Source organism: Uloborus diversus, chromosome 2 (assembly GCF_026930045.1).
Source record: "Uloborus diversus isolate 005 chromosome 2, Udiv.v.3.1, whole genome shotgun sequence".
Taxonomy (NCBI): Eukaryota; Metazoa; Arthropoda; class Arachnida; order Araneae; family Uloboridae; genus Uloborus; species Uloborus diversus.
In genome coordinates, this window is record NC_072732.1 from 162,239,991 (window position 1) to 162,267,657 (window position 27,667).

Sequence of the window (27,667 nt, forward strand, 5' to 3'; positions counted from 1 at the left end):
TTCGGCGGTGGAAGGGAAAGATCAAAGGATTGAGCTAGCCCTTGTAACTTTTATGGCCCTGGACCCACCGTCGTCATTAAAGGGACTGGGCGACGTTAAATATGCTCGTGGTCTCAATGTCCTCCAAGTGAAACGATACCTCTGGGGGTGCTAGTACCAGGTAGCTATTAGCTCTTGGACTAGTTCTAAATTCTCATTAACTGCTCGATCCGGTGATGGTGCTGCCATCTATCGGTATATAAAATAATGGAGGTAAGGCACTCAGTATGCAGACCTCGACATAAATGCAGTTGAAGTCAGTTGTGACTCTGAATCGAATCGAAATGGGTGCGTTCGACGAACCTCACCGGTTAACCAGTAAGTAACCGGTTACTTACCGCAGCGTTCTATGATCAACCGGTTACCTCACTGGTTACCATTCTAAGCAGTTGATTGGTTGATTGGAGCACGTGATCATTAGTTGTCACGTGATTAACTAACCGGTCGCTCTCGGTCGTGCTCATCGAACGCAACCTTTGTTTTATATGAACCGAGACCATGATCAAGACTTATTTTGTGCCATAAAAGCTTCTTTTGTGGGTTGAAAATAATATTTCGAGCATACTATTATGTATCTTCAAATCTCTAAATGAAAACTGGAAAAGTGTTATAATTCTCATCGTAGCTCTTTCAAATATTGATTTGTAATTCGTTTTGGTAGATCAGAAACACAGATGAGAAATGCCGCAAACACTGAGCTTTGCACCAGATGCTTGGAAATTACTGAATGGCATTTTCTGTGTTTATAAACCGCCTGGAGTATTTTCTATTCATGTTCGCAATACTTTGGCATTTAATTTATGTAGAGGTAATCTGTCTTTATCTTATCTTTTTTTTTTTTTTTTTGACTTTCATTGGGTGTGGATTGTAACCTTATGTATTGCCTAGTACTGAACTTGTTTCCCTCAGGTTGAAATGTTTGTTCGTATTACAGAACAGGCTGTGAAATTTTAACTTACTTAAATCTTCATATTTGGAAGAATAATGATATAATTTTATCAAAGTAATGAAGAAAAACTTGTGATCAAAATTAATAATATTATAGTAAATAATACCTACACATAAGATCCAAGTTTTATGTGGTATGTCTTGCAAGTGATACAATGTCAATGATGCACTTGCACTCATTGTTAGAAATAATAATTTAAATCCAGGTGTCATAATGACACATGGTATAACATTAAGCCAGGTTTAATTCAAGCTTTTCATAAACCTAGGCTTTTAGACATAACTATTCTTTGCATTTTGCTTAAACATTCTATCAAAACTAAATGCAGATATTTAAGTTAAAACCTTTAATAATTTGAATCAATGGTGCATCTTGGTTTTTTATCCCTAAGGAGAAGGTTTGTGTAATAAGATTATGAGTTGTTCTGTCACGTCAATTTTTTCCAGGAGGCAGGGTACTCAATGCAGGTTATATCAAAGAACCAGGGGTACCCCAAATTTAAATGTTTTTTTTCCCAAGTCATGCAAATGAAACTGCTCATCCACTTCTGATCCAACAGGGGACTGCATCTCTGAAACTGCAATGTGTGTCCTGCTCAGAGCAGCATTAGAAATAAGTTGTCTTTAGTCGTATTGAAGCATACCATCCTTTGTGGACAACTCATTTTTTATTTTCTGAATATAGTCTGCAACTGCGTAGCCTACAAACCGCAAGTAACATACTTTGAAACTTTGTCTTTTAAAAAGCTGTCAGATAAGATATATAAATGGATATAAATAATATATTCACAGCTGTAGGGGCGGGGGGAGACGCTGTTCCCAGAAATGCTTGATTTAGTTTAGTAAAAATAATGCAAATGCTTTGTAAATTGGTTTCAAATCATCTTTTAAAAAAATAATAAATTTCTCTTTTGGAATTAGAGGCAGTAAAATTAATCTAAGCTGAGCTTTTTTGGTCCAACATGACAACAACCCAATTTCATAAAAAGTTCTCCTAAACATTTTTTCCCAGCTACAACCAGGGTTCACCAATATGTATCATGATATATGTCCAATATTTATTTCGAAAATATCATGATATTTTCAATGTTTATTTTTTTTACTATGGCATTTTCAATATAAAAATTAATTAATCATAGGAATATTGTTTATTTATTATTGAAAATAACCAAAAAGTTATGTACTGTATTTTTGTGATGCATTAATTCATCATTTATATAACAAAAGTAATACAATGTTCTTTTTTTTACATTCATAAAATTATTAGTAATAGTAACAATTTTATTTCATATTAAAAATGCCCAAATAAGTATTAAACATTGGTCAGAAAAAAAAGAAAAAGAAAATGTCCAATGACTGCACTGACTAATGCATTTTTTATTTTTAAATCATGTAACTAAAAAGAGCCTAACAGAAAAAAAAATGAGTAAAACAGCTAATGCTAAATTAACTCTATTAAAATTGATAAAAATGTAAAATGAAATATTAGATGTAAAAAATGAAAGAGACCTTAATTTTAAGTCTACATACTTATTGTAATTTAAGAAAATAAAGAACAATTATAGGATGTGTGCATTTACCATTTTTTGAAGACTTGCCGATGGAAAATATCGGATATATATCAAAATATCCGATATATATCAAAATATCGGTTATTTTCGAACCCTAGCTGCAACACTGATTATACAAGCATCCCTTGTATAATACAGTAGAGGACTGTGGGGTAAAGTAAAATGGTTAAGATGACTGAGCTTTTTTTTTTTTTTTTTGAAAATTATAATATATAAAGAAAGAACATTTATATTTTATGATAAAACTTGCATTGAAACATTATTTTTAATTTTTGGCAGTAAATTTGTGCCTTCAAAAAAGTGGAAATTTTTCACTTTTTTTTCCATGGGGCAAAGTGAAAAATGAAATATTTTTCGAATGAAATATTTTCTGTTCGATTGTGATAAATATTTTTGAACAAATTCAAGAGCAAATAAAGGGATAATTAATAAATAAAAGGATAATAAAAGAATAAACTATTATAAATAAGTTAATTAATTACACAAGGAAAAATGAGTGAATAAAATATTGAATAAATAAGAAAAGAAGCAAATGAATGAATTAATAAGTGAATTATTATATAAAGTTGTGTAAATAAATTATTTAATAATTAATGGAATACGTAAATGATGTAGTAAATGATTGAATAAGTAAAAGAAATGAACTATTTCACTGTGCCTCTTCCACTTTACCCTGCGTGCACTTGTAAAAAATATTAAAAATACAAATAAGCTAATATTAGCTAAATTAATGCTGCACCAAAAATTAGAAGGTTCAATTAATGTCTAAAAGGATAAAAAGAATAACTTTATCATTTGATAATTTCAAAATTTTGTTTGACTTACAACAAAATACAGTAGAAGACCGTTATAACGCCGACCTGTATAACGCAATTCTCTATAAACCGCACTACTTTTCAGAAGTAAACAATAGGTTTTGAACTTTAAAAATCCCTCTGTTTTGCTTTGCAAACATAAAAATTGTTAGGCAAATTAAATTTTGAAAGTTTTTCATCTTTCCATCTTATTTCAAAGCTTTAAAATTGAAAATTAGTACTCATTGTAAACAGAAAATACCAGATGGCTCTTGAAAATGCAGCTGTTATGCAAACTATGAAGCTAGCAGAAGTGCAGGATTTTGATTGTGAAACATATTTATTTGTGAATAACTAATTGTAATATTGGTGCTTTAATACTCACTGCAGATAAAACTCATTCTGAAGTTCTAATATATAGATATATTCTGAATATCAGTTTCAAAATTTGAAATGATCTATATAACGCAAAAACCTGTATAACGCAAAAGCTCTGGTCCCAAGGTGTGCGTTATAACGGTCTTCTACTGTAGTGCAATTTGAGTATCCATTTTTGAAAATTGCTTGTATTATCATACGCTTTGAGTTTCAGAGGTAATTTTTTCTTGACTGGAGTATGTTACTACATAGTTGAAATATTACTAGATAAATGGCGTCAAAAGCAGAAAAAATATTTCAACATTTCACTTTGCCCCACATTCCCCTACTTGTACAACAGTGTTTGGATGCTACATAATACAAAACTTGAATTTAATACACACGGTTTGATAAAACAGAAATTTAAAAAGATATGGCAAGAGTAAATTTAATGGGGAGCCGTAGGGGCATGGCCTCTCTCTCAAAAAAATTTAAAAGCACTTTTAGTAAATATAAATTTAAAATTTGAAAATTCCTCTAAATGTATGACTTTGCACAACCCCCCCCCAAAAAAAAAATAATAAATTAAAAATAAAAATAAATTTCTATATATGCTCCTGAAAAATAGAATCTCATTTTTATTCAATGCAATATTAAAAATGAATAACATTATTAACTTAAAGAAGATTTTTACTTTGTTTTTATGAAACTGATATGAAAAACTGTTTGTCTCCGGGGCAAAAGTTTGGTTTGCATTTATAACACAAACTTTTAAGTACTTTACTGTTCTCATCGGTGTTCTAAAAATAAAAAGATGAAAGTTATTTCATTTCCAATGCATTGTAAGAAAATAACATTAGTATTAAACATAAGCTAAATTTGCAAACAATATATAAGAAATTTTGCCAAAACAAGATATTTTGTTTTGTTCTATTGATTTTACATTATAAGTAGAATAATTCTATTTAGTTTATTTTGTATTTTGCTTCACTGTTATTGCACAGACAAACTACAATTGCTACAGAAAAGCCCAGTTTTCTTTCTGATTGTATGCATTTTGTTTTGGAAACAAAGTTGATGGAAGATTTTTTTGATGTGCATAATAGTTTTAATTTGAGGGATGTAAAAGAATAAAGTTGTATTTATTGCATATCTAATTTTGAACCAGTGTAGCTGTTGTATGTTTTGTTTGCCAGTTTTCGTTTGTGTGTTTTATTGAACTGAAATTTCAGCTATTATAAAAATTGCACCTTAAGAATTATTGGTTTTCACTACAACACAGTACACCTTGATTTATATTATTTCAAAGTCTCATATAACAACGTTCCAATATAAAACAAGAAACAGTTTTGATATAATATGATAGATATTGACCTGGTTTATTGCTATTGAGCAGCTTAAAAACTAAGTTAAAAAATATTTATAAAATATTTCATATAACGCGGTTTCGATACTACACGGTACAAATTAACCGTGTTATGCTAGGGATACCTGTGTCCTATTATTGGGAAGGTGTAGCTTTTTGAGGTTTTTTGTTTTGCAATGAAATTTTGATAATAACCCTCACTGTTGTTTTGCTTAGATTTGAATGAAATGAAGAAGAGGCCACCTAATAATCGAGTCCTCTTGAAAGGATCTGTATGTTCTGAACAACCCCTTGCAGTAGAAATCCGGCCTAATTATGCTGATCATGAACTAGGTTATTATTGGCATTTTTGCAAATTTAAGTTTTCTTTTTTTTTTTTAAATTATACCTATAATGTGAGTTTGTGTGGTGTATTTATTGATTTGAATGTTCTTAGCAGCGTTCTTTTCTTTCCAATATATTTTTTATAAATACTTTAAATGTGCTAGTTCTGAAACCTTGTGTACTGCATATGAAATATAAGGATGAATGGACTAGGGGAAATAAAAAAGTGATGTTCAGTCCTACTAACAGATAATGTGATGAAAAATCACTGAGAAAAGTTTACTAAATTTCTCTTGTATATGACATTTTTTAAAGTCAGTATTTAACTTATCCATTTAACAATAGGAATTCAACAGTATTAGAAGCAAAAATTACAATTTTTGATAGGCCTTCATTGTTTTGCCATTTTATGCTCCTTTTATTATATCATTCACCATTTTTACTTCCTTTTATAAAAACGGAAGTACCTATAGTATTTGTAAAAAAATTTTCACTCAAAAATCGACCTTAATTTCCATTTTGCTCAACCCTGAATGAATGTTGAGTTTTTCTTTCGACTCAACCACATGTGGATAAGTGCCTAAGAACGTATAGACACGCGAAATATCCATTTTGACAATTCCCGAGTTAGTTACTACGAGTTTTCTCGTGACGTCTGTATGTGCGTATGTATGTCGCATAACTGAAGAACAGTATGTCTTAGAAAGTTGAAATTTGGTACATGGACTCCTAGTGGGGTCTAGTTATGCACCCCACTATGTCTCCCATTTTGGTCACATTCGGGTGTTTTTAAGGGAGTCATTTGCCCCTTTTTGGGGGGAAATCATTGTTAATCTTGACGTAAACTCCAGTGACGTTACAATTTGGCGGACACTTGGCGATATATCGCCAGTCTTTTTGTTGCAAAGTTTAGTTGCCAACTTGGCAACAATATTGACAATTTTTATTTTTATTATTTTTTTTAAATCTGGTTTTAATATGGCCACTGTTGGTGATATTTAGAGAGTAAACTATTGAATCACATTAAAATTACCGATAATTGGAAAGTGACATTAAATTGAAGTAAAAGGGAGTCAAGTGAGGCACACATCAGCTCATTTCAAATGAACTTAATATTTTCTTCCTGTTTACAAATTTATTCCAATTTATGGGTCAATTTTTTCATGATACTGGGTAAAATTTGCAAAATTTTCATTGTTACCAAAAGTTTTCTCATGTTTACAAAAAGAGGAAGAGGTGGGGGGGGGAGAGCCAAACTGAATGGCTAGGCAGCAGGGTTCGTAATTTTTTTTTAAGTAAAAAAAGTCAGATTTTTTTTTATTTAAATCAGATTTTTTCAAATTTGTTTTTAACCTTCAAAAATTTGCAGATATTAATAACTTTACTTTTATAAACATAGTATATTTCATATAATAGACGAATCCATTCAACTACTTTTAAAATTAAGATAAGTTCTTCAACTATTCAATACATTTTTAAAAATTTATAAATGCATCATTTTGTTTAGAAAAGATGTGATTTTGTTTTATGCTTTGCTGAAAGATAATTCCTACCATCATGTACATTTTTAGTGTAAAATAATATGTTGAACAATTACTTTTCTTAACTACATTAGTCATGGTGTATGAGAAAAACTGCAAATTTTTGTTTTGTTCTGTACTGTCATTTTGGAGTAAAAGCAAAATTGCTAGAGTGATAATCTGTTACCTCAGGAGCAAATCCAGGATTTTTTTTTATCACTGCCTATTTTTTGAATGTATTGTATCTATATTCGATTTTTGTGAAAGTTTTATTTATCAGCATTAATTTTGTGACATTTTAAAGACACATTTTAATTTTTTTAAAGAAAATTAGAGCAGTTAAACATTAAGATAAATAAATACCTTTGTGCTGAATAGTAAAGTTAGACCAAACAACGTAAGTAGAAGCACAAATTTGTAAATTACAGCAGACACGTGTTTCGGCGTTACAGGGAACGCCTTTTTCAATGCAAAAAATAATGAGCTTATGGATGAAAAACTTTCAAATAAATCCCAAACTAATGTTCTTAACCGAACCTTCATCAGAAAGAATTTGGTTGTTTTGCCATTCTTTCCATCTGTAAGCTATCAGGTTGCTAAGATTCTAAAACGTTTCCAATTCCAGGTGGTGTTCTCTCCTATTAATAAACTTTCATTCTCTTCTCTTAAAGATCCTATTCACCCTCTTAATTGTTGTGGAATTTATAGAATTAATTGTAGTTGTAAACTTGCCTATATTGGACAGACTCGGCGTGCTTTAAAAATTCGCTTGAAAGAGCATCAAAATTATGTGAAAAAACAACAATTAAATAAGTCTAGTATTGCTCAACATTGTTGGGATTCGAATCACTCTTTTGATTTTAACTCTTATCAGATTATCCAAAAATGCCCCAATTCATCAGATCTTGACTTTTGGGAATCCTTTCATATTTTGAGGAACAGTTCTAACTTAGTTAACGATCTTAGTGCAGTTCCATATTTTTCTAACATTTGGCTCCCATATCTTTAATACTGTCCTTTCCCCATTCCCCCCCCCCTTTTTTTTTCCACTCATTTTTATCTATCTTCCTTTGTTTATTTTTACCTTTTTGTCTTGATTGACACCCCCCCCCCCCAATTTTCTTCTATTTATCTTTATTTTTCCTTTTTTCGAATATTTTTTGTTTCTGTTTATTTTATTTCATGGTTTTCCATTCTGCTTTTCCTTTCTTGCGGTTCACGGTTACTGACAATTTCTTTTCCTTTTGTTTAAGCTTCGGCTTAATCCTTGTCCAATTGAATTCTTTCTTTCTGGGTTCGTACCTAAGAGAAAGCTCCTGGCCTTTGCTTGCATTCCTATTGGTTCCTGATCGGTTTATAACTTTGTCATTGGTGTTTGGCTAATCCGCTGTTTTTATCTTTTAAGCTGCATGCTTATCTGCTCTTGGCTTTTGTCGGATGTCTTTTCATCCATAAGCTCATTATTTTTTGCATTGAAAAAGGCGTTCCCTGTAACGCCGAAACACGTGTCTGCTGTAATTTACAAATTTGTGCTTCTACTTACGTTGTTTGGTCTAACTTTACAGTTAAACATTAGTTAAACGTGCAAATATCATTTACTGTTATTCTAACTTTTTTTTTTTTTTTGGGGGCTAAGAGGTACAGAAAATACCATTGTATCTCAGTTCAATAGCCTTTGTACTGTGTACAATGCAGGAAATCATCTTCCTCAAAACTGATGCTAAAAAATTGCGTAAGTGCAATTTGGTGAAATTTGTGAAGTACGACTTTTAGAATAAGATTTTTGTGAAGGTACCAAAAAACGGTAGTAAAATCGGCCTGCATTGGGCCCTGTACATACATAGAAAAAGGGACCTATGTAGTTTTGCCTGTTGAAGTAAGATAGATAATGCAATGTAGTTAAATTTAGAGCAATACATTCTAAAAATGCAAAATTAATTTATAAAAATAAAATCGACTGATTTTAATTAATGATTTTCTTTAAAAAATTGCTTGATTTAAATCATGATTTAAATCAATGAACCAGGGCAGTTTACTAATCCTTTGCTTTTGCTCAGAATTATCATTTATTGTTCACTATCATCTACCAATTATGTTTTAAAAGATGTTTATTTGTACTCACTTATTGAGAAATGTTTTCTACAGGAGCTTGCAGGGGGGGGGGGGAGGGACACCTGTTGCTCCGGGCCCAAGCCTGATGAGGGTCCAAGAGTTTTAAAATGAAGGGTAAAATTATATGTAGAGAAGTAGTGATAAACAATATAGAAGGGGCCCTTAAAAGTCATTTGTGACAGGTTCCAAAATTTCTGTGCATGTCCCTAGTTTTGTAGTATTCGATATAATTTTGACTTTTCTCCAGGAGAGCAGAATATGTCCAAACATTCTAAGGGAAATTTTGGTTCAAAAAAGAAAAAAAATCTTTTTAGAGGTATTCTTTGTTAAATTTTGATTTAGGTAGAATCTGAGTTTTTTAAGAAACTAAGATCTTATTAAATTAATCTTTGTTTTTTTTTCTTTCTTTTTTATAAAAGCAATGTGAAGCTTTCAATTTTTCTAGCTTGGCTTTGTATGTAAAAAATTTGGCTACTGACATTGATTTAACTTACAGTGAAGCACCGTTTATACGTTTCTCTTTTTATCATTTATATGTTTTTTAAATTGGTCACTGCAGAGTCCAATACATATTGTTGTATATCTGTTATGTTTTATTCATTTATATGCTGTTTTCATGCAGGCCCTTCAAAAACAAATAAATGGTGCTTCACTGTATCTTACATATCCATGACAGATAATAATGCATGTTGTTACTAAGTTTCCCTATGCAATATAACTCTTTAAATATGATGCAAAGCATCTGAAAGAGAATTTGGCCAAACATTTTATGTTTTGTGGAAGTTTTAAGTTGGGGAAACTTTCTTTATCTATGTCCTTCTGTACATAAATTTTATTTTATATTGTGTTTAGTTTACATGTACAGTGAAGCACTGTTTATAGGTTTTTAAAGGAACTGTATGAAAAAAGCATATTAATGGAAAAGCATATGATAGGTATGCGTTAATGTGTATTCTGCGGTGTGCAGGTAAACGACAGTATCTGCATAAAAGGGTTTTTGAGATATTTGGGGAAACGTATTTTGGATTCAATACAAACAATAGGGAAATGTTAGAATTACACGTTTTTTTCGCACTCTTCTTTCAATGGAAACCAAATAAGTGAGCTTGTACAATAAAGATAACGTACAATAGATGCCAAAAAGAAAAGAAAGAAAAATTTGCAGTTGCTGCTCTTTACCTGCACACAGCAGTATTAGACTCTGCAGGAACCAATTTAGAAAGCGTATGATTAATAAAAACTTACAAAAGAGGAGCATATAAGTGGTGTTTCACTGTATTTATTTGTTGTAAATGTTGTAAAAGTTATTCATCAAATCAAATGTTAAAAAATGTGTTGATAACTTCAATTAAACTTTCTGTTTCTTTTGCAGTATCTGGACCACGTTATCAAATGCAGGACATCAGAATGAGGTGGCTCTATTGTCTTGGAAAAAACACTAGTGGAGTCTTTGGTAAAAAATGATTTATTTTGTTGCAGTAGCCGAAATGAAAGGGCACTGATACTAACTATGAAAAAGGCTCTGCAAAAGAAAATCGTGAAACATTTCTCAGCAAACTATTTCTTTTTATAATTTGCATAAATAATTTGAACAGATTAATTATAACTGGGTTACCCTCAAGGTGGGATATGGCATTGGCCATTGAAATTTTTGGGGATATTTTATAGGATTTCAGGTTTTAATCTCAAGAGAGTTTTGTATGGGGGGGGGGGAGGGAAGAGGGCACGCCTTAGACGGGGATGGGGAACCCTGATTATAAAATGAACTTTTACGTTTTTTATGTTCAACACATATTTTTTAGTACAAAACTTATTGGCCCGCTAAGCGGAACCCCCCCTCCCCCCGGACTCCAATATACCTAAGAAGTGGGATGATATGGAAAAAAGTACAAATCAAGGAAATTTGGTGAACTTAATCAGGGAAAAGTCAGGGAACTTTTTTCCCTGTTCCTATAGCCACCCTAAATAAGATGACATTTGTCTCCAGCTTGGTTATTCACTATCCCAGACTTAGGAGTTCTAGTAAGAACGAAACTGTAGCCTCTGTGATAACCAGGCTGTCTGGTACATTGCATGTAGTTCTGCCTTACCCCTGGCTAGCAGCAGTAACTTACTGCTAACCAATGAAATTGTTTTTGTAGAGGAAAGTTCTAACATGATTGCATGTTGCGTAAAATTAAATGTAACACAAAATCTTTAAAAAGACTTTTGAAGATCATTTTTATATTTTGTGGTTTCTGAAAGTATAAAGTTTGTTGTATCTCCTTCTTGCATTGGGGTCTTCAGTTTTAAAATTATTAATTACATGTACTTGCTATAATATGAAAATACAAAAATATTTTTAACAGGTTAATATTAGGTCTTAATATAAATAAATAAGTAAGAATATCTACTAGAAAACATACTTGGTTTTTTTTAAAGTTTGCTCAATTAATTTATGTATTTCATAGCTTTTAAATTAATATTCTATGCTTTTTTAGCTATGACAGTAAATGATGGCTGTAAAAGTTTGTCAACATTAAGTTCCAGTAACTTTCTACGAAAGTACGAAGTTAAAGGACAGTTTGGTAAAGCTACTACAACTTTTATGTCGGATGGAAAAGTGATGCAACGAACAACTTACTGTTAGTTTCCTTTTGTATACTACGTACTTTTCTCATTTCTAATGATTATTTTAATCAAAAAGATAATTTTGTAAATGCTTGAAAAACTTAAGATGTTTATTATTTATCAAAGGCCTGGCCATTTGTCATTGGGTCATTAAGAAACCAAATCTCAAATACTTCTTTACAATGCATTTTAAATTCCTAAGTGCAAAGCATGCATCTAAATGAGCAGCACCGTTGTAAAACAGTACTAACTTTAAAATTTAGGCTCTTACGTTTAAGACTCTCAATAATTTTTGTTTGTCCCTGGAGCAAAAAAGGAATTTAAATGAGGACCAAAAAATAAATCTTTATTTGAAAATTTTAAGGTTGAAAATATTAGCTGACTTGGTTTTTAACCTTGGAGCAGGAATTAAAATGGAGGGAGCAAGTCCAATCATTGGCTTAGCAAAAGCTGACCCCAAGTCACGTGACTCAACAATGACGAATGATTGGCACGTTTTGCGTGAAACAAGCAAAAGAAACCTGATTTCTTCCAATGCTTTGCTTTAAAGTCTATCACATGACTTGGGGTCTTGGCTTCACGAATGAAAGTCTTTACTCCCTCCATTTCATAAATGTTTTTAACCATTGGTAAAATGGGGTAGAAAATAATCAAAAGTTCCAAAAAGCATTTTTACTTTTATTCATCATTTTTTATAAAGGCTATAAATATTTTATGACAAGGAAAAGGTGTGTGAAAAGAAACTAATCATACCAGCAATAGTATGTGAACCTTTGGAAATATTGTTACTGTTCAATCAGTGTGTGGGCATATTCCTAAAAAGGGAAACTAAGGGAAATAAAATTATATGAAATGAAATTTTGAATCTGTGATTTCAATAAAATTGCATCATGTCAGGAAATTTCAAAACTATATTACAATTATCACTTAAATATTAGCAATATCATGAAATTTCTGGTGAATATATACTACAAGTTAGAAAAGCTGCTTTCAAAATGTGTTTGCAGGTGCAGGTGGAACAATCATAATACTGAATATCAAATGTTTCTTAACACTGATATTGCTGTACGATTTTTTTACATTTGTATTTTTAAAAAATTGTTTAAATAAAAAATAAATGTAAAATATCAAATTCATTAAAAGGCAGCGTTAGAATGCTTGTTTTTAAAATAAACTAGAAGGTCTGCCGCCTCATACTTTCCACTATGGCACTGCTTACTTGTACATACTTGATTGTAGTGTAACTTGCTCTAGATGTTGCAACTGTCTCGAACTTTCTGCATCTGCTTTTGATTTGCCTCAGTTAGATTGCCTGAATTTCAAATTGCCTTGATTATTTCCAGTTTTAAAACAAACCAATGACAATATCTCCTCCCAAAGAAAAGAAAATCAAAATATCATTTTGCATTAAGATTTTTTACAAAATTTTCCTTCATTCCTATTTCTCTTTTTTTCAGACCATATACGTCATTCAGCTTTAGATCGTGTTTTAGCTTCTATACAATCTTCTCATCAATCTCTTGCGTATGAGTATGTATGTTTTTCTTTTATTGAAATTAACACTATCCCATGTAGTTTAAGTAATATTAAAGACATTAATCAATAAACTGCATTATTAATTGTTATAAAATTTGAATCCTGATTCCCCGGTTATATTTAAGATTTGGTTATTAAAATAGCACGTAAAGTGAAAGATAATTGTTTTAATTTTGTAGACAAAATAATGCTGTGATTGACGTGTTGAGAAAACCTCTTAATAATCACGGGAAAAAGCTGTAAAGTCTGAGAAAAAAAAATGATCGAAAAAGTTTTCAAAAAACCATGTTTTTCATGTTACACTGTACTTTAATTTTTCTTTGCTTAAAGTTTTTGAGAATATTGATTGTTATTCTGATCTAACTTTGTTGGCAATTTTCACTTATTTACATGCATTGTTTTTGTACTTATAGTTTTAACTTTTTATTCACATTTGTAAGTTATTTGTGTTAAATTAACTTCCAAGATGTTTAATATAATGAAAGTAGCAATTTTCTTTTTTCAACTCTAGCTTGCTGTATTTGTTTCTATGTTAGGATATAAAATTAACAAAAGTGCATGTGCACAAGTCTATTTCTATACCAACTTAAATGTAGGGTTCAAGTATTTTTTGTCTAACTCTCTCTTTCTCTCTCTTTTTTTCTCTGTATGAGTTTTTTTAGTTGGTTCATTTTTGTATTGATTGGCCAAAAATGTATCTACTTTCTACCTATGAGGCTTGTTAAAAATATTGCTGAAATATAAAACAAAGGGGATTGTTTTGCATTTTCCTTCAACATAACTTTAAGGCAAGAGAATTAAAAACTGCCCCCCCCCAACCCCCCCCCCCTCCATTATAAAAAATAAAGTAAAACTACTTCTTGTATTACTACTACTTAATTAGTTTCAAATTTAAGTTTGGAAAATTCTTATTTGGCATGGGCATTTCCCAGAATAAATTTCTATATACAGTGGCTCCCAAAAGTGTTCGTACACTTATGATTTTCAATGAAATACTCCATTGTCCATTCGTTAAAATTATTATTTTGGAATGGGTATTTAATTATAAGATCTATGATCTACTTTCATCAAAACTACATGAAAATTTTTAATAACATAATAAAACTTGATTTTTAAGAAATCAATAATCAGAAAGTGCCAGAAACTTGATCTCACAAAAGTCTTCGTACACTTAGAAAAAATGTCAAAAAAATAGTAAATAATCTAACTTTTTACTAAGTTATTATTTAGTAAAATATCATGCGGTATCAACAACAGCTTTTAAACATCTGAGAATAGATTTCATTGCTCTTTCTTTTTTTGTGCAATTTCTGAGTAAGTGTTCAGTCGCACTTAGAGTCTTACTGTTTCTAGCTCTCTTTTCATTTCAATGGTAAATTTTCATAATTTAGCCACCAGATATCTCCAAATGTGTTCCATTACGTTTAAATCTGGCGATTAAGGAGGTATTTTCTCAGCTTAAGGACAATTTTTGAAGCACCAAACGCAAACGTGATCTTCTTATCGTTGTCTTAATGAAAAACCAAGTTGTTTCCGATTACCCAATTTTGGGCTAACAGTTCAAAATTGTTTTTTAAAATGTTTAAATGAACAGCATGATTCATTATTTCATCAAAAAATTCCAAACTTCCATGTTCTTATGCTGATATGCACCCTCATACAAGAACACCTTTACCATCCTGATTAACTGATCCAACTAAGTTCTTAAGATTAAATTTCTCATTTTTTTTTCTATTTACAATTACACAAAGCTTTAACCAAAAATGTTGAATTAATTTTCATCTATAAGTAAAACGTTGTTCCAAAACATTTTGAGCTTATTTATCATTGATTTTACGATGGAAAGCGAAAACTTTCTGTTTTTCCCACAAACAAGAAAATGTCTACGGGAAGAGGTCTTATTTAATCCAGCTAATCAGAGAACTTGGAGAACAATTTTAGGTAAAAATTAAAAAAAAGTTTCATTCAATTCTGCAGAAACTTTTTCAGCACTCAAATGTGTATTTTTAATAATTTTTTTAACGGTAAATTTCCGATCACACTTTGTTAACTTTGCCAGTTGACCTTTTCTTACCTTGTTTTCGATCCGATTCTTGTCTTTAAAGCATTTTATCAAGCACCTTCACTATAGAATGGTATGAATTAGCGAATTTAGAGACATTTCAAACCAATTTACGGCTACTGTGAGAGAAAAAAAAAATCAAATTTCGAATTGTTTGTTGTTTTTTACGCATACCTGCCATTTAAAAATAATAAGCAGATTATTAGGGAGAAAATAAACAAAAAATTGAAGCAAAATGGCTTTGTCAAAGTCAATTTGCTTCAATAACTATTTTTGCATTGTTAATCACAATGCAAAAATAAGAAAACGACAAATGATAATTTTAATCAAGAATTTATTCGAAAATATTTCGGTGTACGATGACTTTTGTGGCGTATTTTTGCTCTGTCCCTTCGTTTTTTGACAAATTTCAAAAATAAAATCAGGCAATATTTTGAAGAAAAAAAAAAACTTGGTTTTATTCATAATGGCATAGGAATGGTGTGAAAAAAAATGGACTTCATATTCAAATTCAGTTTCGCTTTATTTTGGTTTTACTACAAAATTTCAAGGTTTATGAACACATTTGGCAACCACTGTACGTTCCTGCTTTGAGACCAGTTTGCAATTGTGTGGAAAAAAAATTATTTAACACAAGAAATACTGAAGAGCCCCTGTAGGTTTTTATTGTGAAAGTTAATTTTCAAATTCATACTCAGTTGAGATTTACAATTCAAGCAGCAGATGCTATTTGGCTTATATTTCTTGACAACTATTTTTGAAGAATTACTTTGTATGGAGATGCAAGGAGGAAAATGGTCAATCTAGCCTATTTCCCAAAATAATAAAAATAAGATCCCTTTCTCTTAAATGAAAATTATTATTTATTTATCATTTCAAGTTGTAAAAATCAAAAAGCTTTCAATCTCTTTGCAAATCCTCAAAATATTTCATGCTTTTGTGGCAAGACAGTAGGGGAGAGGCAGGAGGATTGGGACACTTTTCACATAAATGATTCTTATTCATAATCCTCTACTTATTCATTAATGCAAAAGCTCACACAATAAACTTGCATATTATAACTACATTTTAAAAATGTTCACAATGTTTAAACATTTTATTATTTTCACACTTGACTAATTAAATTTCAAGAATTTTGTCCCATTCCTCCCTTCTGGGTGGGAGGAGTGGGACATGAGTATGGGAGGAGTGGGACACATTTGAAAATTACAGAAAAATTAGCGAATGTCATAATTAGAAAGATTCACATTAAAAGAGAAACAAGACTGTGCTCTACTGGTCCCACCAACCAATTGTGCTGGCGGTAATTTCATGATAATATCTGTTCTATCTATAATGCTAGTCATCCTATTGAGGAAAATTAAAATTTCATATCCTTTCTCATAAATTTTGCATTTTAGCTTTCAGTATCATAAATGCTTTCCACCCTTGCAACATAGTTGGGGGGGGGGGTTAGCAATTTGCTTATTTTTGCTGACAACGGAAGGGGGGAATGTTTGAGTGATGCTTGCGTAAGACATTTAGCTTATGTTATTATTGAGGGGGGGTTTGCGATTTGCATATTTCTGCTGACAAGGGGGAGGAGAGGTCAAAAATTGATAAAAACATGCTTACATAATATTTGAACAGCCCCTTTACAGAAGAGACATATTTATGGGGCATGTCCCATTCCTCCCTCTTCGTAGTGTCCCATTCCTCCCTCTACACATTGCTTCTAAAAAATAACTTGTCACATAAACCATGCTGGTTTTAGGCTTAATTAAATTGCAGATAAGCATACATTATATACTTAAGATTACAATGATAATATATTATGTTAGTTTTACAAATTACATAAATAAAGAAATAAAACTAAAAATAGATTAGAAACTTACTTGGGTGGTGAGAAATTTAACTTTTTCCAATTATTAACTGAAACTTCCTGCTGGATAAAATGCAAGTATGAAATAAAAAGAAGCTATAAACAGGCCTTCTAGTGGTCAAACTGACAATAAAATAAAGTGATTTATTTTGCCATAATTTTAGCTGTCCCACTCCTCCCACTGTCCCATTCCTCCCTCCTCTCCCCTAGTTTTTTTTTTGATGTTTGCAGTTTACAGTATGCAATTCGCTGAATTGACAGCAGACTAAGTGACACACAGAGTGTTAAAATTCAACTATTTACTTTACACTGTTAAAAATCACATTTCATTAGTACACGCGACAGAACATGCAGATAAAAACAGAATAATACCTTGGATATATAATGTAGTGCTTATTGTTCTTCCTCTGTTCACCGAGTTTGTGTTTATAATGGAGGAAGCTGTACACATACATATCGATCTCACTTTCGATGAAATTACTTCATATGTACACCAGGGGTGTACACATCAAAGCTCAAAATTTTCGGAAATGGCGACCCAAAATTTTCTGAAAGTTTGGATCACAAACACCTCTGGTGTACACTGCACTTACTACTTAAATTGCTTTTTTTCAACGGATGTTGGTGTGCAGTGAGTCAAGTTTATGAAAAGCAAATGAAGGAAATGTTCCAGGATGAGACCGTAAACAACTAAACAATAAAATAGCAAAAAAAAATTTATTTTTTATCTTACTAAGCACCATGTAGAATTTGACCTTCATTTTGAACTAAACTTTTTCTTACTACTTTTTGCGTATACAGTCTACTTGCACTACAACACGATTCAACCTCTGAGAAATGGCTATTACACGAGTTTTTCACAAGTAACAAATTTTAGAGCTAACACCAATTCCTCACCCACAAGGAGATAATTTTCGGCAGAAAGCAGAAGATTAATTTATCACTCTTTCTTGTTCTTCCTCTTCTGACAAGTTTCTTGATGTGCATGCACTGTCAAGGGAGGACTGATAACAATAGGATCGCATATCATAAATCATCATCACCTTCATATTTTAAGTTATAAATGTAATTACTGTTTCATTTTATGTCACTTTCTCCCATTGATCATTTATTTTGTGCATCATAACAATACAATCTGAATAATTCAATTTTTAAAATACAATTAAAATTCACTCCTTTATGTAAGAAATGGTAATATATAGTTAAAAAACCGTTTGAGAGGTGTTTACAGCTGCCTAAAATTACTAGGTATGTTTTAAAAACATTTGTGTACATACCCTTTTTCACAATGAAATTACGACTTGCATGAGGGGTCTTGGAACGTATTACTTGAGTTAATCAAGACTCGACTGTAGTCCTAATAGCAACTTTTGTGGCTATATTACTTCAAGTACAAGTTGCAAAACACTGTGTTGGGAAATTTTAGTTAGGGTTGGTTGGGGTAAGTGGGACCCCTTTTGAGAACAGTTTGTTTTTAAAACTTTATACAAAAGTTTTGAAACTAAAATTTTTTTACTTAATGTCTTATTTTATCGTGAACGTTACAGTAACCCCTCGTTATATTGCGCTTTTCGGGGGCCAAAAAAAAAAGCTCAATATATCTGAAAGTGCAATGTAACCAAGGTCATTAAAAATAGTTAACCCTACATACAAGTAAGTCAGCATTCATTTTTTTTTTTAAAACATGATTTTCAAATAGTTTTGATATAATTCATGAATGTACTATCACATGTTATTAAAATTTAAAAAAGATTTAAATTTAAGTAAATTTGCAGTGTCAGATAGGTACAAATACAGTGAAATCCTGTTACAACAATCTTTAAGGGACCGCAGATTTTGTTTGTTGTAACGGGAATTTCCTTGTAATGGAATTCAAATAATGTAATGGCAATTACATAGGGACTGAAAATGTATTTCGTTAAAACGGAAATTTCGTTGTAACGGAATTTCACTGTATCATATCAGACGAGTGAAGACGATCTTTCTCAGCTACCGCAAAAGAGTGAGCATTCCATTACCCTCTTATTTCCAATTGACTTCCTAATCCCTTCGATTTACAGTAGAATGGGTGTGAAAAGTAAAAGTAACCAGATTAATTCCAGAAAAGTTTTTTGCCCATCCAGATCATTCTTCCTCTCTTTGATGTAATTCCGATTTGTGCCATCAAGCACAAATCTTTTCTGTACTAAAAGGCAATCAGAGAGGGCGTATGTTCTTTTCTACTTGGGCCAGTACGATGCCTGTCACTCATTGTAAAGGCCTAAGTATCAAAATACAAAAGCAAATTTCAAGTAGTTTCCAAACTATACAGGGTGAGTTCGATCGAATCTGCCATACAAAAGGAGGTGATAGATGAGCCCAAGCAGAGCATAGAACCACCCATTATTGTGTCCAATCCTTAACCGTAACAGAGTTATGGTAAATTTAAGGAAAATGAGTAAAACAAAATTCTGTAAAAACGACCGATTTCTGAAATTCCTGTAAGACCTACAAGGAAAATAAATACATATTTAGAAGTAGCAGACTAAATCCTACAAAATGATACCTTTTGCATTAAGATAGTCGCATTTTACCGGGAGCTACAAGCTTTGAAACATTTTACACACTCAGAATTAAAATGGTGCCAACATTTTTAATCGACATTTTCAAAAACAACCGTAAGAGCTACAATCAGGCAAATCTACCAAAAAACTGGCCCATTCCATTAGCTTTCAGATGATACAACAGCAAATCATATTGGGCTTCAAGTTCAGCTGAAATTCAGGCTTTTGTTTGAAACAGTGTAAAAATCTGCATTCGTTAAAAAAAGAAAACCAGCAAGAGTCGCAATTTTCTGTTTCACAATAGCATGTTGCTTTCTTTGTTTAAGAAAATGATATTTTTATATAAAAATAATAGTTTCAACAGTTTAATAAAGAGAAAAAACACATGAGATAACGATTCGTAGAAATAAAAGGAGCATTAGTTTCCTGTGCTTTTCACAAAGGGAAAATCAAGAACAAAAAATGTTACACCAACTTCAATTAGTACATATAATAAACCTTCAAAACTTACAACAGCTGCTGAAATTGGTCGCCGCACACCTGATACACGCTCTTGCCCTTTTGTGAACGGAAACAACCATTGCTCTTAGAGAAATTTCATTCCTTAGTTTCCCTACTCAATCTTCCCGGTCGCTCAATTCTTGCAAACTTGCTACTTCTGTTTTGTAAACTTCTTGTTTTAAGAATCCTCATACCAAGAAGTCCACTGGCGTCAGGTCTGGGGATCTAGGGGGCCCATACGACCATTCCATTGGTGATACTTTTCAGTTAGAAATTCCCGAACGGCATTTGAAGAATGTGCAGGGGCTCCATCGTGTTGGAAAATGATTTCCGCCCTCTCCTGAACAGGAATAATATCAAGAAGATCAGGCAAATGATGTTCAATGAACTCTAAATATGAGCTTCCTGCATTATAAGACCTTAAAACATATACAGACCCATCAAATGATTTCCGATTACGATTTATGATTGTGAAAAATATCGTCTGAAAATAAAAAGCATTTGTTTAACGAAACAATTAATAATAAAAACTAAACAGAATTATTCATTTGTCATAATATTTTATGTATCGTTTGCTTTTTTTAATCTTCTGATATTTTGTAAATGTGTTTTGGAAAATCCTAGAATTATGATTGTTTTTACAGTAAGTCAGTCGAGAGTGTGTTTTTAGTTTTTGAAAGTTTTCGTTAAAGTTTCTAAAGATAAGTTGCTATATTCTTTTCTCGCATTTTGGGTATGTCTCGATTTTCTAATGAAGAGTATGCTGATATGCATTTCGTGTACGGATTTTGTGATGATAATGCTCGCAGAGCCGAGAAAGAATACTGTCTCCGTTACCCAAATCGTTCTGCACTAATCAAGCTGTGTTTGCCTCTATACATCGAAAGCTCAGGGAGACAAGTTCATTTGGTACGGTGTTCGAGTGGGGCCAGGATCACCGTTCTGCCGATGTTGAGGAGTATGTGCTGGATCGAGTAGTGGAAAACCCAAGTATAAGTTCGCGCTCGATTGCTATAGAAGGTGGACTATCACAACGTAAAGTGATGAAAACATTGCACCAAAACAAAAGTATCACCCGTATCATTTTACTCTAGTACCAGAGCTGCATAATTCAGATTTAGAAAAGCGGGTAACATTTTGCAGATGGCTACTAGCCCGAGACACTGAAGTTCACCATTTTCTAAGAAAGATATTGTGGACAGATGAGTCGTTGTTCACTAGAGGAGGCATCATAAATTTGCATAACTGGCATCATTATGCTGAACATAATCCTTTCTTAACCCGAAACTCATCATTCCAAACTCGATTCAGCATAAATGTTTGGCTTGGCGTAATAGGAGATCATTTAATTGGTCTGTATGTATTTCGAGGTAACCTAAAAGGAAACACATATTTAGAGTCCATTGAACATCATTTGCCTGACCTTCTTGATGCTATTCTTGTTCAGGAGAGGACAGAAATCATTTTCCAACACGATGGAGCCCCTGCACATTCTTTAAATGCCGTTCGGGAATTTCTAACTGAACAGTATCCCCAATGAATTGGTCATACGGGTCCCATCCCTTGGCCCCCTAAATCCCCAGACCTGACGCCTGTGGACTTCGTTGTTTGGGGATTCTTAAAACAAGAAGTTTACAAAACAGAAGTAGCAAGTTTGCAAGAATTGAGTGACCGGGAAGATTGAGTAGGGAAACTAAGGAATGAAATTTCTCTAAGAGCAACAGTTGTTTCCGTTCTCAAAAGGGCAAGAGCATGTATCAGGTGTGGCAGCGACCAATTTCAGCAGCTATTGTAAATATTGAAGGTTTGTGAAATGTACTAATCGATGTTGGTGTAACATTTTTTGTTATTGATTTTCCCTTTGTGAAAAGCACGGGAAAGTAATGCTTCTTTTATTTCTACAAATCGTTATCTCATGTGTTTTTTCTCTAAATTAAATGTTAAAACTATTATTTTTATATAAAAACATAATTTTTTTAAACAAAGAAAGCAACATGCTTTCGTGAAACAGAAAATTCAAAACAGAAATGTGCGACTCTTTGCTGGTTTTCCTTTTTTAACGAATGCAGATTTTTACCCTGTTTCAAACAAAAGCCTGACTTTCAGCTGAACTTGAAGCCCAATATGATTTGTTGTTGTATCACCTGAAAGCTAATAAAATGGGCCAATTTTTGGTAGATTTTCCCGATTGTAGCTCTATTGGTTGTTTTTGAAAATGTCGATTAAAAACGTTGGCACCATTTTAATTCTGAGTGTGTCCAATGTTTCGAAGCTTGTAGCTCTCGGTAAACTGTGATTATCTTAATGCGAAAGGTATCATTTTGTAGGATTTAGTCTGCTCTTTCCAAATATGTACTTATTTTCCTTGTAGGTCCAACAGGAATTTCAGAAATCGGTCATTTTCTTAGAATTTGGTTTTTTTTACTCATTTTCCTTAAATTTACCAAAACTCGGTTACGGTTAAGGATTGGACACAACAATGGGTGGTTCTATGCTCCACTTGGGCTCTTCTATCATCCTCTTTCGTATGGCAGATTCGATTGAACTCACCCTGTCTATCTTAAACTGAAATATACTGCCGGTATGCACATTTGGATGACAGGAATTGCTGTTACTTTTCCAGCGAATTCCGAAGAATAGAAGAATCTTCGCCTTGTTCATTAACAGAATAATCAAGAGACTTTTCCTGAGTAATGCCACAAGTTTTCATGAATAGTTTCAAGCTTAAAGCAAATTTTTTGGGAGGGGGGGGGTTTAATCTATTACTTCGGGGAGACAGGAGAAAAAAGCGATACATTGTGTCGCGATATGACGAGGGGCTACTGTATTAATAAACAAAAGTTCATCATTATTTTCTATAATAATGCTTCAAATATTCTTAACGATTATATATTTTTAACAATCGGATGTGTGTCCCACATTTACCTCATAGTAAGAAGTAAGTGGATCATCCCCCTTTTATTTAAATGTAAATGAAGCATATCTAAAAAAGGGTAAAAGAGTCTCACTTGATAAAATATGTAAAATTTTAATTTGAATTATTTTTTTTTGTAAATGCATCCATTTATGTGAGATATTTACTCTCTTTTAAATCTACACGGAGAATTTTAAAACAAGAAAAAAAAAACAATTTCATTTGAAATTTATTGAAAGCCTATAGGTATATATTTTACTTTTACATATAAAGGTGTGTTGGATTAACGTAGTACAGTTTATTAAGGTCAATTTTGGTAAATTAGCAAAGCTATAAGTTAAAAAAAAAGCCGGAAACACTAAATGACTGCATCTATGTAAAGTTGGCTAAGGAAGAACCATTATCATCCTCAGTAATTATTCCAACATCATCTGCACCGTGCCAATAAAAAGTCACTATTTCTATTCGTTCTTGCAAGTTCAACAGTTTTTTTTTTTTTTTTGTACCATTAACTTCCAACATTAGACCTACATAAATCTTAATGGTTTTCTTTCATGTAAGTTTCAAATACATAATCACTAACTTAAGCAGTTTTGTAGCTGAACCATCAATTCCTACAAAGTTAACATACTTGTCTTGTATTTCGCTAATACAAATAATTCATCACAGTTGCTTTTGATTTTTAAATCCTCACTATTATAGGACACACTTGCCTATTATATCGAAAATTTACGGGGTAAATAGGACCCCTCCTCAAAAACAGGTATTAATATTATTTTATTCAAAAATTATCGTTTCAGTATGCACTTTAAATTAAACTGTACATGAAGGTTTAACGATCATAAAAAAATAATAAAAACTAACCGGGAAACACTTTTTTGAAAAATGTTGCTTGAACTCGCAAAAAAAAATTTTTCAGAAATTTATTCGACTAAGTTCTATGACTTAGAAAAAAGTTCCACGAAACCCAAACATATGCACAAACAATCACTGTGATTAACTAGAACATGTGATGAATGTAAAAAAGTATGAAAACCGTATGCATATTTCAGTTTTAGGTTGGTGACCCACTTTCCCCAACCAACCCTATAACAACCCTGTACTTCATTTTAAAAAATCTGTTTTTTATTTTATAAAATGAAATCAATGTTTAGTAGCTACTTTTTAATTTATACTAAACAATACTCTTTAATTTCACTTCAGGTATGCAGGAGTAAACATTCAAAGCCAAGAAGCATATGAAATGGCCAGCAAAGGAGTCATACGACCCAGTGGGAAATCAAACCCAATTATATATAGCATTAAATGTACAGATTTCAGCCTGCCTAATTTTACTTTAGGTAATAAAATATTTTCATTAGTGTAGAAATGCTATGCTGCTGTGAGCAGGTAAAGAGCAATAACTGCAAATTTTTTTTCTTTCCTTTTTTTTTTTGTATTTTTGTCATTTATTGTACAAGTTTGATTCTTTAGTTTTTACTGAAAAAAAGAAAAAATCGCAAGAAGAATATCTAATTCCAAAATTTCAGTTTTGTTAAAATTGAATCCAAGACACGCTTCTTCAAATATCTCGAAAACTTATTTCTGCAGATACTACCTTTTTCCTGCCCACTGCAGAATAAATCATTACACAAAATGTATGCTGTGAGAATTACCTTTTTTAAAAGATTCATCTGAAAATGTGCTTGCATTGTTTTTGGCTTAATGCAGCTTCTCACAAAAGATGGAACTTATGATCTATCTCCTAATAAAAAGTTTTTCTTGAAATATTTTTTTGGAAAATAATGGTGTATATCACATTAGTACAATATAGCACCCATGAAAAATTATTTTATTTTCATAGGCCAATGAATAAAATATACTTTAATTTCTATTGTTCTATAAAATTTTATCAAAAGAGTACCGTAAACGCGGGCTACTTTGGCCCATATTTTGGAATTTTTTTCTCAATAATTTTGTAACTATTCATATTTCCAAGCTGTAGAATTTTTTTTTTTTTTTTTGCATCTAGAGTTCTCTTAGATTAATTTTTGAATACTGATCACTTTGTTTCAAAGTTTTATTACCATTTTTAATTGTTTTTTATTTAGGCAAATGCTACCCTTATGTTTGGGTTACTTTGGCGCTAAGTAGTTTTCCTTATTTAAAATCATTGTCGAACCAATTAGAACCCAAGAGAGGCGTGTGTTCATAGAGAAAACTATTCATTTGAAAGAAAATAAGAGAGTTTGAGTCGCACATATTTGTTTTAAAGAGAACTAAAGTTTTTTTTAAAAATGTGTGTGCTATCTAGTTAGTGTTACAAAAAATATATGATAGAGAACAGTCGTCTTTTCATCAGTTTTGGGGGTTGAATAATTTTATTTAAGATAATACCAGTCGTAAAAATAAGGATCTTAAGTTTTCGGTCAGTTCCAAAACTTTTTGGTCTGTTTAATGCTCTCAACCTTCGTTCCTTCTTCTCTCACATAAACAGCTATCCCTGGTGGAAACCTGAGCTCATTCCAGTCAACTGTAAAAAAATTCCATAAGCTTTCCAACAAATTTAACAAAATTTGTAAGAAGTCGATGCAACTATGTCGACATTTTCTAAACCTCCAGCAACTTTTAGTTTATCTTCCATAATAAAAGCCGTGTAACTGAGCCTTGAGGAGTTGAGTCTGTAATCGCCCTAAATCCGTTGTTGAAAACTCCTGGTTTCTTCTTGTGTTTTTCCTGTTAAGAGTTCTACTTTTAGATTTTCTTTTCTTTTTCAAATCTCTCTGACGGTTTTTTTTTTTTTTTTCAAGTTTTTATGCTGGGCCAAAGTAGGTTGTAATTTTTAGGTGAGGAGATATGCTGTAATTGAAAAATTTTTAAATAAATGCTTTAACAGAAATGAGAAGTACAAATATGCTACTGCATAAAGCATTGTTTCCCAACCGGTGGTTCGTGAAAATAATATTGCATTGGTGAAACTTCAACATGCTTGCTGAGTGGTTTTATTCATCATTTATTTATTTGTTTCTTACTCCATCCAGCCCTTGACAAAAGATTTTAAGTCATCAAAGATCACCAGAAGAGAACAAGTTGTAATAGCCCGTAATCATATTGGACATACCAGATTTACTCATAAACATTTGCTTTAGACTTCTCGTATGTCTGTCATAGACATATCTTGTGTCAGAAAAATACTTTTTAAATTTTTTTTAACATTTTGTACAATGTTTCCACTTGGAAAGGAATAAATATAGGAGCAATTTAAATGCTGAACCTTAAGTAAAGCTGGCAGATATTTGAGCCAAACTTTGAGCTTCTTTATTTCACAACTATTACATTCAGAGATTTTTCAAAGTTGACAGAATTTCAATAAAGAATAATCCCTGGGTTTCTTCTTTGTTATGAATTCATTTTCTAGTTATGATTGTAGTTCGTAGAAACATTTGTAATTAGCAATTATTTGATTTTATGTCATGAACTATTGAGCAATATTACTGAAAAAAATTCTCTTAAATTTGTTATCCATTCGATTCATTTTTTTTTTTTTTTTTGCTTGTTACTTCTTACTTAATGCACAAGGGGTTCGTCAGCTTCGCAAAAGAAAAAAGATTGGGAACCGCTCACATAAAGTATTGAATAGTATTCGAAAATAAGTACTTAAGAACTCTTAGCTGATATGGAACTGCTTCTACATTTAAAGGTCTCAAAAGTTATAAAATCACATGTTAGCACAAGAGGCACAAAACCAGTATTGTTAATCCTTGTGGAGAGCTATCAAATTGCTTAGTATACATTACTGAGTCCTTGAGGCTGCTCCCTAAAGGATTTTGTCAAAATATGTTTCAAAATGGCTTCCTGCAGGTTTACAGAAAAACGTATCTTTTTCTCAATTTGGGCCAAAGAAGCACCCATAATAGCCCACGTCTATGGTAAACCTTGAAAAATTATTGAATGTTCAAAAATTCAAAATCAGTCTTTCCCTTCTTTTCTGGTAATCTCCAATTGTTCATTGTATCTGCATGCTTTGTGTTAAATAAAATGTTTTAAAAGACTTGATTATTGTTGTATTTTTCAGAAATTCAATGCATCAATGAAAATGAAACATTCTTGGCAGAGTTGGTTCATCAAATTGGCGTTTATTTACGAAGCACTGCCTTCTGCACACAACTGAGACAACTTCAGTTTGGCCAATTTACCTTAGACCATGCACTTCTAAGAAAGCATTGGACTTTGGAAAACATTCTCAGCAACGTCACCCTGTGCAAAGAATTATTAGACGGAGGAAACATGACTCCCAACAGTGCTCATTTTGAGAGTGTCAAGACATCAAAATCAGAGAACATTGTGGAGAGAATGCAAAATGAAATGAGAGAAGATGCTTTATAGAGAGAAGTTTTAAACTGTATATAAATTAAAATTGCTACTTGTTCCTCGACTATCCAAATAAAAAGACTATATTTAAAATGAATATATGTCGTGTTGTTGCCTGAACCTCCCGGGTAATAGAGTCCAAGTAGACAACGCTACAACCCGATTTAAGGCAGTCGTCTATGGCTTCAGTTTGCAAAACACCACTGAAGTTGTATTATTGGGTTGTTCGGAAAGTAATTTCGTTTTTTCCCGTCAGAGG

At 32.0% G+C, this 27,667-nt stretch overlaps 1 protein-coding gene across 1 annotated transcript; it reads left to right on the forward strand.

Annotated features, from left to right (window-relative positions):
• The first annotated feature begins 520 nt into the window (after positions 1–520).
• Positions 521–27,491, forward strand: LOC129217462 (pseudouridylate synthase TRUB2, mitochondrial-like). Its single transcript, XM_054851763.1, has 7 exons — positions 521–847; positions 5,292–5,408; positions 10,404–10,484; positions 11,512–11,655; positions 13,099–13,171; positions 24,262–24,398; positions 27,113–27,491. Exons 1-7 carry the CDS (start codon positions 721–723, stop codon positions 27,421–27,423), a joined length of 990 nt encoding a protein of 329 aa, XP_054707738.1. The 5' UTR covers positions 521–720; the 3' UTR covers positions 27,424–27,491.
• Positions 27,492–27,667: the final 176 nt, after the last annotated feature.